Below are 13,988 nucleotides of genomic sequence, written 5' to 3' on the forward strand. Positions count from 1 at the left end.
AGTAAAATTGTAAAATGTATATAGTCTAATGACTGTATAAGTGCATCTATTTGTAGTGTACAAATTGCTCAATTGACCGCCGATAAACCGTTATCAAATGACACTTATTCTTTCAAATTCTGATCTACACTCTTATATGACAGATGTTGATTCATACGAAATATAGCATCGGGCAACATTGATACGCTGAATACAGTAAAAGATAAATGAATGGAATAAATTGACATGGTTATATTTTCAATATATATATAAATTGAATATATATATGTTTTTTTGTAAGTATTGAATTAAATTCCCTTGTTTATGAAACTTTAAACAAAAACTCATGTGAATTTTTTTTAAACATGAAATGCCTTAATCATACGTGGGGCACTTGTATTGTGATGGCAAATTCTTCATGTTGAGGTTTTGAATTGATCTGGTTTTACTGTATTCAACAAACATAAATGAAAAGAGAAATTTTGAGCTGTCAAAAGTTTTCAATGTTACATTTTCAGTAAGCGATCTAAAGTCGGAGAAAACTATAAACAGTTTTCTACGTGAATTTGTTTTTATTTCGAAGAAAAATCAATCAAGAATTTCACGCTGAACATAGAGTGGATGTGACTCTTTTTATTATTTTTGATCTGCAAAATTTTTCACTCAGTCTGTAGACGAGAGAATAGTATTTTTCTTGGTTGAGTTGAAGAATTGACGAGGTATAGTAGTTCTAGACAATAGAGAATAACAAATGAAAGAGAAAGAATTTTGAACAAGATACAAGTGTACAAAGGCATGACGTGAACTGTCAATGCGCTGTTGAACAACTACAGATGCATTTGATAAATAAGCAAAAATAAAACTGTAGATATTTGCACAAAAGAGCGTAATACTACATCATCGTGGAAGCTCACGGGAGCTGTTGTTACATTGTTCATTAGTAAATTGAAAATTGAAAGCCTCAACCAAAATTTATTACTTTTGTTATTGATTTGCGCTTAAGACTGCAACAAAGTGATTTAATTGGATTGCTGTTCGATTTGTAGTTGATTCATTAGTGGTGGTTTTCGCGTAGAAACTTCGATTTTAATCGAATTGTACTAATCGTCTTGTGAATCAGAAAAATATGAAAAAGATTCTATCAAAATTTGACAAAAATGAACGAATGGAGAACAACACCACTGGATCACTCCAGCGTGAGGCGAGTTGTTTTATTGGAAAAGTTTTCACTGTGGGTCGAACAGTAGTTACGGTCGAGGACGTTTTAGCTGAAGGTCAGTCAATTTGTTCCAATTACATGTTTCAAATGTTTGTTCTACATCATTATTCTCTCACTCCAAAATGACAGAATTTGGAGTTTTAATCGACATTGTGTGAGCTTATCAAAGCCGTATTTTTTTTATCGGGCAATGTTTTTTCTCATCTCTATCTATATTATTCCAACGAAATAGGTGGTTTTGCTGTGGTGTTTTTGACAAAACCAAATGGAAATAGCAGTAGTGGCAATAATGTTCGATACGCACTGAAACGACTCTATGTTAACAATCAAGTAGATTTGAATGCGGCCAAAAGGGAAATTCAAATCGCTGTGAGTGTTTGATATGGCCTTATCAATGATTTACAACAACTGTTCGATGATCCGATAACGATATAATTTTTTTTTCTGAACTGTAGCATTTCAAAATAAAACAATTGTTTTCTTTTTTATTTGCAGAGTAATTTATCAGGGCACAAAAATATAATCGGTTACATTGACAGTAGCATAACGACACACCCAGGTGGTGTGTTTGAAGTGCTAATGCTAATGTCGTACTGCAAAATGAACGTATTGTCTATGATGAACGCTAAAATAGGAGTAGGCTTTTCCGAACAGGAAGTGTTACATATATTTTGTGATATTAGTGAAGCTGTGTCTCGACTGCATCACTGTCAAACACCCATAATTCACCGTGATTTGAAAATTGAAAACATTCTACAAAACGATAACGGAGACTTTGTGCTCTGTGACTTTGGCTCCGCCACTGCACGTATCTTGAACCCAAAGACGCATGGCATTTCAAATGTTGAAGAGGAGATTAGGAAATTCACGACTCTCTCGTACCGAGCCCCAGAAATGGTCGATCTGTATGCTGAAAAAAATATTACAACAAAAGCAGATGTTTGGGCAATGGGTTGCTTACTCTATAAACTGATGTTCTTCACATTACCTTTCGGCGAAAGCATCTTGGCCATCCAAAACGGGACATTCTCCATTCCAGACAATTCACAATACTCGGGTGGCCTACACAAGCTTGTAAAGTATATGCTAGAACCAAATCAAGAATTAAGACCGAATATTTGGCAAGTTTGTGAGGTGGCATTCAAACTACAATCAAAGGAAAATCCTGTTACAAACATCCAAGTGAGTGGTGATCGATCGATGGTTATATAAACTATTGCATCTATCGATATCATAATTCAGTTTTCACTTTTTCATACCATTTTTATTTCCCAAATAAATAGAAATCTGAAGCTCCTGTATTAGAGAACTTACCGAATCCACAATTTGAAAGTGAGAAACGTGCATCTGCTCAAAAAGCAACGGTTGCTCCCAAGCAACAAATTCTGAGCGAGCTCGGCACAAGTGTTGCTCCTAGACAACGACCGAAAGGCAATGTGTCTTCTCAAAACTTACCGCTGGTTCTACCCCAAAGTCCTTCGCCAAGAAACACTATTGCTTCACCTTCACCACAAGTGTTGCAAAGTGGCGATCCAAATTTCGATACATGCGACAAATCAAGCAGTATTTCCCAAACCACAACGCCCGTGTCGCCGTATGCAATAAAACAGAAAGCAAATGTCATGCAGAGCAATGACTTAAAAACACCAACAAAACCTGGCGTAAACGAAAATATTTTCGAGGCCAAATTTGCCGACAGTTTCAGTGATACAACGCATTCGCCACAAATGCCACCACCGCCTCCAGTACCATCAAGCGGCTCAAAAAAAGATATTCATTCACCTACTTCACCAATGCATCAGCAACTGCTAAACGCTCCAAAAGCTGTGGCCAGTGGACATCGTCGAAATATGAGTGATACATCTGCATTTAACAAGTACCTAAAATTTTATTTTGCTTTGCTTTCTTGTTGGTGATTTATGATTTTTTTTTTACTGAATGCATAATCCTTATCATTTCGCAGAACATTCGCAAACGAAACTAATGAGTTTTTAGCACCATATGAAGCATCCCATAAAACAAGAGTTAACTTGTCATTCGGACCAGCTTCTATTCCTCATACTCTAGGTAGAAAATATACTAAAGATGGTGCATTTCCATTTAGTTCAATTCGGTAGCAATGAAATAAATTTTAAAAAACTTGTTCATTTTTGTTCCTTCAGAAACGGTTGAGATTACGGATCAATTTTCAAATGTTGTTCAGATGAGATCATCAATCTCGAGCGCTGAATTACCAATTACAACAACAACAGCAATAATAAATGACAAAATTAGCAATAAACCAAATCGTGGTGGGGTATCAATGTCGCAGTGGAACCCATTTGAGGATGAAGATCCTACGCCGTTCAATCAAATGACAGAAGATCTTATCTATGAAGCCGAATTTGATGCTTTAAGAGACCGACCTAGTGGTAGGATGAATTTTTGGTTTCTTTCACTAAAGCATTGCTCTACTGATGCATGTACTTTTTTCAGCACCAAAAGGGAATGACATCAATTCACCCATCCGAAATACTGGCAATGTACAAGATTTATCATCACCAATATCACAGGCCTCTCAAACATCGTCCTCATCCATATCGTTGAATGGACCGCCGTCAGAAGCGCCACCCCCATTACCTCCACAACTTTCTCAAGAGGAGAAATTAGAAGATGGAGAAGCATCTGAGGATCCTTTTGCCTCAGCTCCATTCAGCTTACCGTCGGGTTTTCGACGTGCTTCCCAGAAAGCAAACCGACGTTAAAAAAAATCGAAAGAAAAATATTTACAAAAACTTCATGTGACACACAAATCACAAATGATAGTGTTTTATGCCAATGATGACGATTCCTTATATTGAAATTATTTTTTGAATAATTGTAAAATTATAGAATGTTGATGAGCTCTATTGTATTAGAAACAATTTCTATGCCCTACATATTTATAGGTCTGAGAAAAACGAGGAATTTTATAAATTTAAAGAAAAAATGTTTATTTCCATTTTCCTATTCATCAATTTCACAAGGTAAAAAAAAGAAGCAAAAGCAAGAGTGAAAGCAAAGAAGAAAAAACACGATATCAGCAATTGATGGATCTATCCTATTTATGAAAAATATCAATAACTAATTAATTTCTATTATTATTGTTAAAATGGAGAAATAATCATATTCTAATTTATTACATATGTTCGGCTTGTTTTCCCTTATCTCTTCTTGCAATTTCAATTTCAAACAATCATGTCAATCAATTGATTAGGTAAAATGAAATATAAATGAAATGTTTTAGCATTTGTTTTGTCACATGTGAACATTCTCTTCCAATTAACTATGAATAATGTTTTTATTGAAATTTGATTTCATAAAATTTCTTGGTTCATTACTGCTAGTACTACTTCTACTTCTACTTCTACTACGCCAGAAATTGACGAATCTTAAATAATTAATAATTTAAATATTATATCAAAGTCTAAAAAACTACGGAAGTAAACGTGGGTTAAAACGCCCCATAAATAAAACGGCTCCTGTGGGATTGTGACGAACAAAATAAATGAATGGTTTGTCGAACCTCAATCGTGGTATTTCTGGGACTCTTGCTTGCCGTGGTCGCAATGGAAGAGGTAAACTTAAATATCTCAAATCATAAATGGGATCTGAAGCAAAAGCACGTTCATTCTCATAATCAACATGCACTGGAGTTGGTTTTGCTGTCGGCGTTGTTTTTGTTGATGTGTATTCCATCGTACGATGCTTATTCGGTGGAGCTGGATACATTTCAACATGATGTTCTTCCGGCAATTTATCCTCACCGCATGTGCTAAATGTGTTGATTTGCACCAAATCTGAAACATACATGTCACGAGCAATAGAACCAGTTATACCACGCAGGTCAGCCAAATTTTGGTCAAAAAGTGTATCAAGACCTAGTTTTCGTAACGAATTCGTTGTGTTGACGAATGAACGATGTGTGAAACGAGGTATTTGAACCTCTAAACCTGGTCTTTCCATCAATGTAGCCAACAAACGTCGCCAAGCATTCTGTGACACGGCATTCACCATTAATACTGATTCAAGTCGTTCCAAGTTATCACCCAATGCTGAATGCCCTTGTTGGCCTGGCATAACAAAGATCGTGCTTACAGTGTCTTTGCTTAAACCAATTGCAACAGCTGTTGCGTCTAACTCTGGATCGTAGCCGGCAGTAAATCCACTTTTCCAAACGACAGCTGGAATTGGAACTAAGCGACGCTGCCGTATTGCGGGCAATACTTGGAAGAACATTTCACCATCTCGTTCAACTTTGGATGCTTTGGAACAATCCGTTTCAAAGATGTTTGCACTGATTCCGGACAACGGTGGTCTCACCCAAACATTACTAGATTTTAAATATTCATTCACTTTGCCCGTTGTATGACGTTTTATCAGTAAATTAGTTCGACGCCTGATGACATCGTTAACCGTATTGAAGTTTATCTCTTCAACATAACCGGAATAGAACTGATTAACTTTCTCTTTGAAAAACGGAAGAATCTTTCCCCTGCTTCGTTCACTCAACAATTCTCGTACGAACGCATTACTGTATACATATCCGTCTTTCTTCTCATTAACAGAGTCGCTGATGTTCTGTAGCATTGCATGTGGATTAAAAGTGACAATGTCATCCAAGTGAAGCATGTCATTTATTTCGCCTGATGTACGTCCTCTTGCTCCCAAAAATAGCATAGCCAACATTGAAGTTAATGCAAATGGTGACAGTGTCAAACTTCGAGCCGAGCTAATACCATCATTATTCAGTGCGGTCCAGAAGTTGAAAGCGACCTCATTGCAGAATTTTGTAAATTCCAAAATATCTTCGCTAGCGTGGGTCGTACTTTCTTCGAGACCGAGTGCTTGTTTTGGCGCCGGTTCTAAATTAATTGTGTTTGTGTTTTTAAGAGCGTTCACAACTTTCATTTTTAGATTGTTCAGTATCGGAGCCAATGTTGGTATTTTCAATTTATTTAACGGTTTCTTCACAGAAGCCGTGCGATTCGATTTAACTTCGTTTTGAATCTTTTCCATCAACGGCATGCTTACTGGTGTAGTTGTGGCCTCACCCAAATCTAAAAATTCAATTTCATCTCTTTTTGTAGTTTCACTTTCGATTACCTCATCATTATCTACTTTAGTTCTATTTGACAATTGATTACCATCTTCCTTGCGCTCAATTGAGGTATTAGTTGCATTTTGTAAACTACTATTCGCCTTTTCACTTGTGATATTCTTCATGATATTTTCGATCAACTGAATCATTTCATATTGTGTTTGATGATGCTCTTGAATCTCATGATTGATATTTGTTGATTGATCTAAAATGTCCGAATTAGTGGTGATATCATCACTTTCGGTGATTTTTTCGGTTGTAGTAATATCTTCATTAGCACGAGTGGAAAACTCATTTTCATTCTTTTCAGTAGATGATTTTAATGATATAATTTCATGTTTTTCTGTTGAATCTCTGATAAATTGAATGATTGAAATCTCTTCGGGTTCCGCCGTAATTGCTTGTGTCGTTTCATCACCATCTAAATGCTCAGTTCTCAACATATCGGAGGGAATATCTTCAGTTGAATACTCGGTTGTCGTCGGATCACCTTCGGAAACAGTTTCTGATGATCTAATTGGTGCTTGAGTCTGGTCACCCAGATTTTCCTCTGAAACGCTTTCCGTGGTCAGGTCTATAGCGTCTGAATCTGCTGTTGTCGTTTCAATTGAGGAAGATTTTTCGGTAGTTTTCATAAGAACTTCTTCTATTAGCTTTTCAGTTGTTAAATCGGCAGAGGTCCTATTGGCCGATTCGTTTTTATTTTTCTCTAATTCATAGTGTTTAATGACTGCTTCAAAGTATTTCATGGGTTCAGTTGCGCCTTCATCGATTGGGATGTATGGTGTCGGTTTGACAATAATTTTTTTCTTGTCATTTGATTTTATTGTTATCGATTCTTGTTGCATTTGTGAAAATGTAGTCGTTTCAACATCGTTATAATCAAATGTTGTCGAATAACCATCACTTTGTACTTGCGAGAGCACACTATCGAAAGATTCTCTCATTAATGTATCCATGCTGTTTGTTGACTGTTTACTTAATCCGTCTGGAGTTGTAATATCTAACTTCGTTGTTGCAGTAATAGTGGTTGTCTTTTCACCATCTAAATCCAATACCATTTCCATTTCATCATCACTTTCTTTGTGCTCTATGCTAGGTATCGTATAATGATGTTTCTGAGCAGTTAGAATAGCGTTCGTGCGATTTTTATTATTCTTATTGTAGCTTTCGGTAATTGGGGAAAGTTCTAAGAATTCCATTGTAGTTTGTGGAATATATGAAACGCTGTTAACCGATTGCTTGAATTCGGCATCGTCCTTTTCTGAATTCATTGGTGCGTTCATATTCTGTCCATTGTTCATAATAGTTACAGACTCAGAGTTGATTTTATCAAATGGTGGCATTGAATTTGGTTCAGATGTTGTCAAATCTACGAAATCCATATAATTTGATGCATATGGCATTGTTGTTCCTTCAAGATCTTTCAAACTTTCAATGATCTGATTCAAACTCAATTCGGAATCGAAAATATTATCTGGTTCAGGCTCAATGATTGCAGCTGCATCTGGATTCAATGTTTGAGGTGGCGATCGTGTTGTTGGCTGAATTGTGCTCGTAACTGCTCTACGTGTAGTGACTGGCAAGGGACTTGTTGTTGTGTATTTGTGTTGTTCGCCTGTTGTAATTACATTTTCTTTTGGCGTAAATGTCTCCGTAACGATCTTTGTGGTCTTATAACTGGGTGTGGTTGAACTGATTTTCTTTTTATTTGGAATGGTTGTTATGTAGGTATGATATGCGGATGAAGTGGTTTCCCCTTCTGGAATTCTATTTTTTTTCGTCGATGTTGTTTGCACGGTCAAAGGCAATTTAGTTGTATGAATACTGCTTGAAATGGATGTGGGTGATGTTTTCAAAGTACTCGTCGGATATTTACTTTGTGTGGTTGGACGTTTTGATGTTGTTTTTTTTGTGAAAGTAGTATCTACTAGATGAGCCGTAGTTTTGCTTGGATGTTGAGTCACTTTATGTGTAGTCTGTGTGATTTTTTGTACATATGCCGTAGAAGGTTTTGAAGAACTACTGGATGGTTTTCCAGCGGTGAAAATTTTTGTGGGCTTTAATGTGGAAGATGAGCTTTGTTGCAAATATTGAATTTTATTTGTCGGTGGTATGGTATTTTTTATATTTTGTGTTGTTTGAGAAGTTGATGAATTTTTAATTTTTTGCGTTACCACAGTGCTTGGCTTAGGCGTTGCTGTAATTGATGATGAAGCAGGTCGGGTCGGTTTCGGCTTTTGCTTCGTCAACTTATTGACTGTAGTTTTCGGTGGCAGGGTGGTTTTCAAAATCGATGACGTACTCGGCGTTTTGTGTGTTACTGGTTTTTTATTGGTTGTATGCATGATGATTGAATCAGCCGTGCTTCCTGTTGTCACTGGCAGTTTATTTGCCAATATTGATTCGCCAGTATTGCCGAAAATTGCGGGCAATATTGAGCTCCACGATGAAGAAGTGTCAGGCGTATCCAATTTATTATGCATCAAACTGGCCGTGAAATTGTTGTTCGCCATTTCAGAGTGTAAAACTTTTTGCACATTATTAACTATGTCACGAATACTGGCCTCATTATCAACCGTGATTCCTGTTGGATTTTTGGCCAGAACTTGTTGTTCACTGTCCCCATTGGCGACTATGCTTTGGATCTCTTCCATTGTCATTAGTCGCTTGACCAGTTCGCCGTCATCGTTGAACGTGTAAAATTCATAACGATCAGGATCCAGCAAACTTACGGGACTCGCAACACGTGGCGGAACCAAAGGTCTCGGTATATAATTGCCGACTGCATCCGCAAATTGTGGCTCTTTTCCATTCATCACGACCGAAACTGAAGTCACTACTCTGTTGTGTTCATTATTAGAAGATACAAAAAGAAAAGAGAAAACCATTAATTCTTTCTGGTAAAATAAAAACACAAAAGAACGGAAAATCATGTTTCTTACAAAGAAAAAAAAACACAATAAACATGCGATATTCATGATTCGTACAAGGCGAATACCGTATTTCAGAAAGATAGCAAAGAGTTCAGAGAGGTTAATTACTAAGAGAATACAGATCGCAAATAACACATTGTTTGGTCTATTTTAATACTCTATACACAAAATGATTCGAATGGAGTGTTAGAAGCAAAGAAGTATCAAATAATTTAAATGAAGCGGTAAAATGTTTTTTCATCACTTATGGTGACATTCGTTCTATAAAATTAGAGTTTAATTTATAGTAATAACATCTAAATCAAATTTTCTTTTTCAACAATTTACCTCGATCCAATGATCTTTCTAGCTGATTCACTGTCGTATTCATCATCATTAGAGCCACTTTCGATTTGTGGTATTGATGTTGCTGTATTCTCCTTTGCTAAAGCTGGCCAAAAAGTCCCAACTGCTATCATCAAAATAAGAGTTGCTCGCATTTTTGATTCGTCACTAAGAAATTGGTTTTCTGAAATTTGTGAATAGGCTTAGAATTGAAGAAGCAATCGAAAGTATGAAAATTGGTAATTTTGAATTCTGAAAGAATTACTTTTGTGAATTATTTTCTTCATGTAATGTAAAAATTATTTCTATTTTTTGTTTTATTTCACAGAAATTTGAATGAGTGCATCTATTATTATTGTTTTTATCATTATTATTAAGATTATTTACGAAAGAAATGTTCATCTAGTGACCAATAGCCATGCATGAGAAAACATAATGAGAATTATTATGGTAGAAATTTACAATTAAGATTTTATAACAGGTGAATGATACGATGAACTTCACAGAAGAAATAACAACCGCGATGAAAAACAAAAGCAACATGCCTCCCAACAACTTCTGAAAATTGCCAATAATGATCACTCTCTTCTTTATGACGATTTAATAACTGATGATGTTTTCTTAACCGTCGGGCATGTAGACAAATGCAAACAGAAAATATATGCTACTTGAAATAGGTAAGACATCTATTACGCTGATGATCACAAAATTAAAAAGACGATGGATTAGTTTTGTCATGCATACTTTGCTATTTGTGTGTGTGATAAATGGAAGTGCGATGAAAAACTTGCTGTCGCTTCCGTCGCTTAATAGAAGTCGCTGATGCAAGAGCACGCCAATGATCGCTCTATGTATAAAAGTCAAGTGGAAAATTCTAAACATAGCTGTCGGTAGAGAAACATAAACTGGTTATACGTAACAAAAATAACAGAAATGGCAAAGTAGCTTCATCCATTTGTTTTTTTTTCTCTCTTCCTTTGTTTTCTTTGTTACTTCTATTCTACACTCATTATTTATTGTATTATTTCTCTATACGATTGAATAGATTTTTTTTTATTATCGGATGCTGCTCTCTCTCTCTCTCTCTCAATAATCTTATTCATAATCTGTATAATATCTTCCACTTATTCTAGAGAGAGGAGAGAGATCATTGCGGCTCGTACATTTATTGTCTGATTTGCAAAAAGCATATATCATTTTGTACAGACGAGAACGCAAGTAATATTTAGCATGCGTAACCAGCAACAGTGATTTATGGGCAATATAAGGTTTTCGTTTAAAAATCGATTTGCTTTTGTTCTTATGTGATGAAATTCATAGTATTAATTCTAGCCGAACGAAAAACTCGTGAATTTTCTTTTCACGATCTTCTTTCTTGCTTCTCTATGTAATACATGTTATGGTATTTAAGTGACAGATTGATGTTTGTATCGGTGAACGTACGCCATAAAATTGCGATCATGTCGTCATTCGAATCTCAATGAGGTCGATTTGCGCAACACACATTTATAAAACCACCGAGAATGTTACAGAATATTCTGGGCACCTGTGTAAGTAATTGGTGCTGACGATAAGAGACATTCGCGAATGCTTTGGTTAGGAAAAGAATTCCAATTTTCTATTATATCGTAACTAATGGATATAACTGACCTATTCCAAGATCGTTCTTAGTATAAACCATTAAATAATAGACAGAAATTTATGCCAAAAACCCTTTTTTAATGAAAAAAAACTGCGTGTACGATGAAATTTAATGTTATAAAAACTAAACGAAATTTTGAATGTTGAAATTAGACGCGTTGCACAGTGAACGATTTTGTTATTGAAAGATCACCAGTTCAGATAGTGGAAACTAAGCACAGAAAATGCATGGAAAATTTTTTTATGGAAAAATGAAACAAAATGTAAACATACATTATAAAGTTAGAAATTATTCGCACGTGAACATGATGGAATACAATACATATCTGTAACCTTAATTCATGACCTTTGGCCCAGATGCAAGACGCTAAGCGCTATATACATGAAATGAATAGCAACCATCACAAGGAAATTAATAAAAATGAGCTTCAAAAAGAAAAAGAAAAAGAAATTAACATAATCCAAGATTCAAGTGCCATACGTAAGTAAGCTGATTTTCGTCGCTGACAATCTCTCTCTGATTGTAACAATGCATCAACTGCTAACAAATTAATTATCATATGAACCATACATGCGTGCTTTACAAATGAATGAAATCAGTGACTTTGATTCCATTTTCCTTTGTCTTTAGTTTCATTTTGTTTTGTTATACATACATTTTTTTTGCCAGTTTGGAGAAATGATGTGGAGGAGCATACGAAAATCTGTTTGCAGAAAAATGCAGAAGTACAGAAAAGAATGTAAATCGAGATAAAGTGTCTCGAGGCAATCATTTCAAAAACATAAAAAATATCAACTTTTACATTTATTGTGAGCGAAATTATTTTAGCCACATTCATGTTTTTTATGCATACAATATTTTTCATTGAAAAAATAAGATTGGGTTATAAAAGTATTCGCGCTAAGAATTTAATCTGAATTCAAGAACTTTTTATCACTTTTGAGTGGAATGAATACTCACTGCTTTTTTATTCAAATGATATTAACGGTGAAATTCTCTGGATGATTATCGGAACTTTTAATGCTGTCACATGATTCTATGTAAACTTTTCTAAATTCATTCGTATGCTACTAAAAGGTTTGTCTGCTTATCGATCTGTTCGAGAATATATATATTTTATTCTTTCTCCTGATTTTTTTCTGCTCTTTTCAGTCGTTAAAATAATGGAAATAAAAACGACCAGCGAGAACTATGTTGGAAAAAACAAGATGACACAGAACCACCAACTATGATTATTCTTATTTATATTTTATTTCTATATTCTTTATATTTTCTCCGTTCGAAGTAATTACCGCTATGTTCAACTATGTTTCCTTTATTTCACTACACAATGTTTTGTTTGTTCTGATATCTTGATTTGAATACGCATTTAATATGTTTGTCGTCGCAAGTCTTAAGGTTTTTCTCAGTTCTTCTCCTGTAACACAACTTATCTGGTTGATGGTTAGACGATAACTGAAGACGAAAACTGAAGAAGAGTTGGTCAGATCATCATCATCGACAGTGAGCACAACTTAACTTCTTTAACGGATTGGATATAAGAATGTGCTGCGGCACAAGTGGTATAGCTGTTGGCTTTGCTGTTACTGCTCCGTACTTTTCACTCTTTCCGTCCCACCAAGTGAAAGAATAAAAATGAGAAAGAAACGTCAAGAGAGAATGTGGAATATGTGCCACCACATACATATTATTTGTAGTATGGCTGGGCTGGAAGAAGAAATATATTTCTAAGCTATGAGGCGAGTGAAAATCGGTTAAAAAAAACTACCGATTCTGATGAGATGAATATGTGATCTTTGTGGCGTGAGATGACCACATCACCAAATTGCACTCTTGCTATAGCTATTCCTACTTCGCTTCACACACGTTGATAGCATCTTTGAACTATGCCTTCGGCTGTAAGATGTCGCATGGGCCAAAGAAATTGAAAACCTAAGAATTCATGAAGTTGGTTTACTTCAAATTATTATATAATCATTACGATATAAAAAAAACGCCTGTTGAAGGCCTTGCTATGCGTGTGAAAGAAACTAAGTCTATCTTTTTTTACACTTAGTTCTATCTAAACTGGATTATCACATAAACAATTGATGTTCATTCTAATGAAAAGTTTCTGTGTTTCATAACACAATTGAAACGGAGACAAAACTCGCAATACCATTGAAAATTGAAATAAGGTAAAGAATCATATATTATGAAATTGTTCTTATTTCGATGTATGTAAAGCATTCAGAATATTTCGGTTGATACAATGCGTGTATATCATATGTGTTACATATTTTTGCAACGGTTTTTTCATTTTTGTTACACATTACTTGACGATTGACCCAATAAAAGGATGCACGAATATACGTGTGAATTCGAAGAAAGCAAACTGCAAAATGTGTACCAATAAAAGTAGGGCAAACCAACGAGATTTCGGTCATTTTATGATCGTGACCGTGTGTCATGATAAATGCTCGAAGCACAGATTCGATTTCGATTCTTGTCGCCATAGGGGTATTGCAGCGACCATAAAATATATGTATTGCATCAAGTTTATCAAGCTCTTTCAAGTTTATGCATAGTGTCGAACTTTTGTTCAAGCTCTACCATCTAAATGTACAGTAAAATAATTTACGGGCACGACGTAAGATGGCGTTTTTTCTGGTCAAAAAAGTTGCAATATCCCTTTGCTTGTCGCATATTTGTTCTAAAAATATGTAATAATGGATGTATGTTGCTCTTTCCTCCTTCAGTAAGAAGTCTTTTCAGTTTCATTTGTAATCT

The 13,988-nt window shown here is 35.3% G+C and overlaps 2 protein-coding genes across 5 annotated transcripts; one reads left to right on the forward strand and one right to left on the reverse strand.

Moving 5' to 3' along the window:
• Window positions 1-275: 275 nt before the first annotated feature.
• On the forward strand, window positions 276-4,513 carry LOC129568648 (AP2-associated protein kinase 1). Its single transcript, XM_055446809.1, has 7 exons — window positions 276-1,253; window positions 1,431-1,567; window positions 1,694-2,380; window positions 2,482-3,074; window positions 3,162-3,265; window positions 3,361-3,609; window positions 3,674-4,513. Exons 1-7 carry the CDS (start codon window positions 1,106-1,108, stop codon window positions 3,940-3,942), a joined length of 2,187 nt encoding a protein of 728 aa, XP_055302784.1. The 5' UTR covers window positions 276-1,105; the 3' UTR covers window positions 3,943-4,513.
• Window positions 4,145-12,786, reverse strand: LOC129568647 (uncharacterized). 4 transcript variants are annotated; one of them, XM_055446806.1, is made up of 4 exons: window positions 12,180-12,786; window positions 11,875-11,922; window positions 9,581-9,761; window positions 4,145-9,161 (listed from the first exon to the last, which is right to left on the reverse strand). In XM_055446806.1, exons 3-4 carry the CDS (start codon window positions 9,730-9,732, stop codon window positions 4,652-4,654), a joined length of 4,662 nt encoding a protein of 1,553 aa, XP_055302781.1. In that variant the 5' UTR covers window positions 9,733-9,761; window positions 11,875-11,922; window positions 12,180-12,786; the 3' UTR covers window positions 4,145-4,651. The 4 variants fall into 4 exon arrangements, with proteins under 4 accessions (XP_055302781.1, XP_055302780.1, XP_055302783.1 ...); XM_055446805.1 differs by lacking the exon at window positions 11,875-11,922; XM_055446808.1 differs by lacking the exon at window positions 12,180-12,786 and having other exon boundaries at window positions 11,875-12,147.
• Window positions 12,787-13,988: the final 1,202 nt, after the last annotated feature.

The sequence above is a fragment of the Sitodiplosis mosellana genome, unplaced genomic scaffold, assembly GCF_009176505.1.
Source record: "Sitodiplosis mosellana isolate CC-2019 unplaced genomic scaffold, AAFC_SMos_1.0 Smas_scaffold_21, whole genome shotgun sequence".
Classification (NCBI taxonomy): domain Eukaryota; kingdom Metazoa; phylum Arthropoda; class Insecta; order Diptera; family Cecidomyiidae; genus Sitodiplosis; species Sitodiplosis mosellana.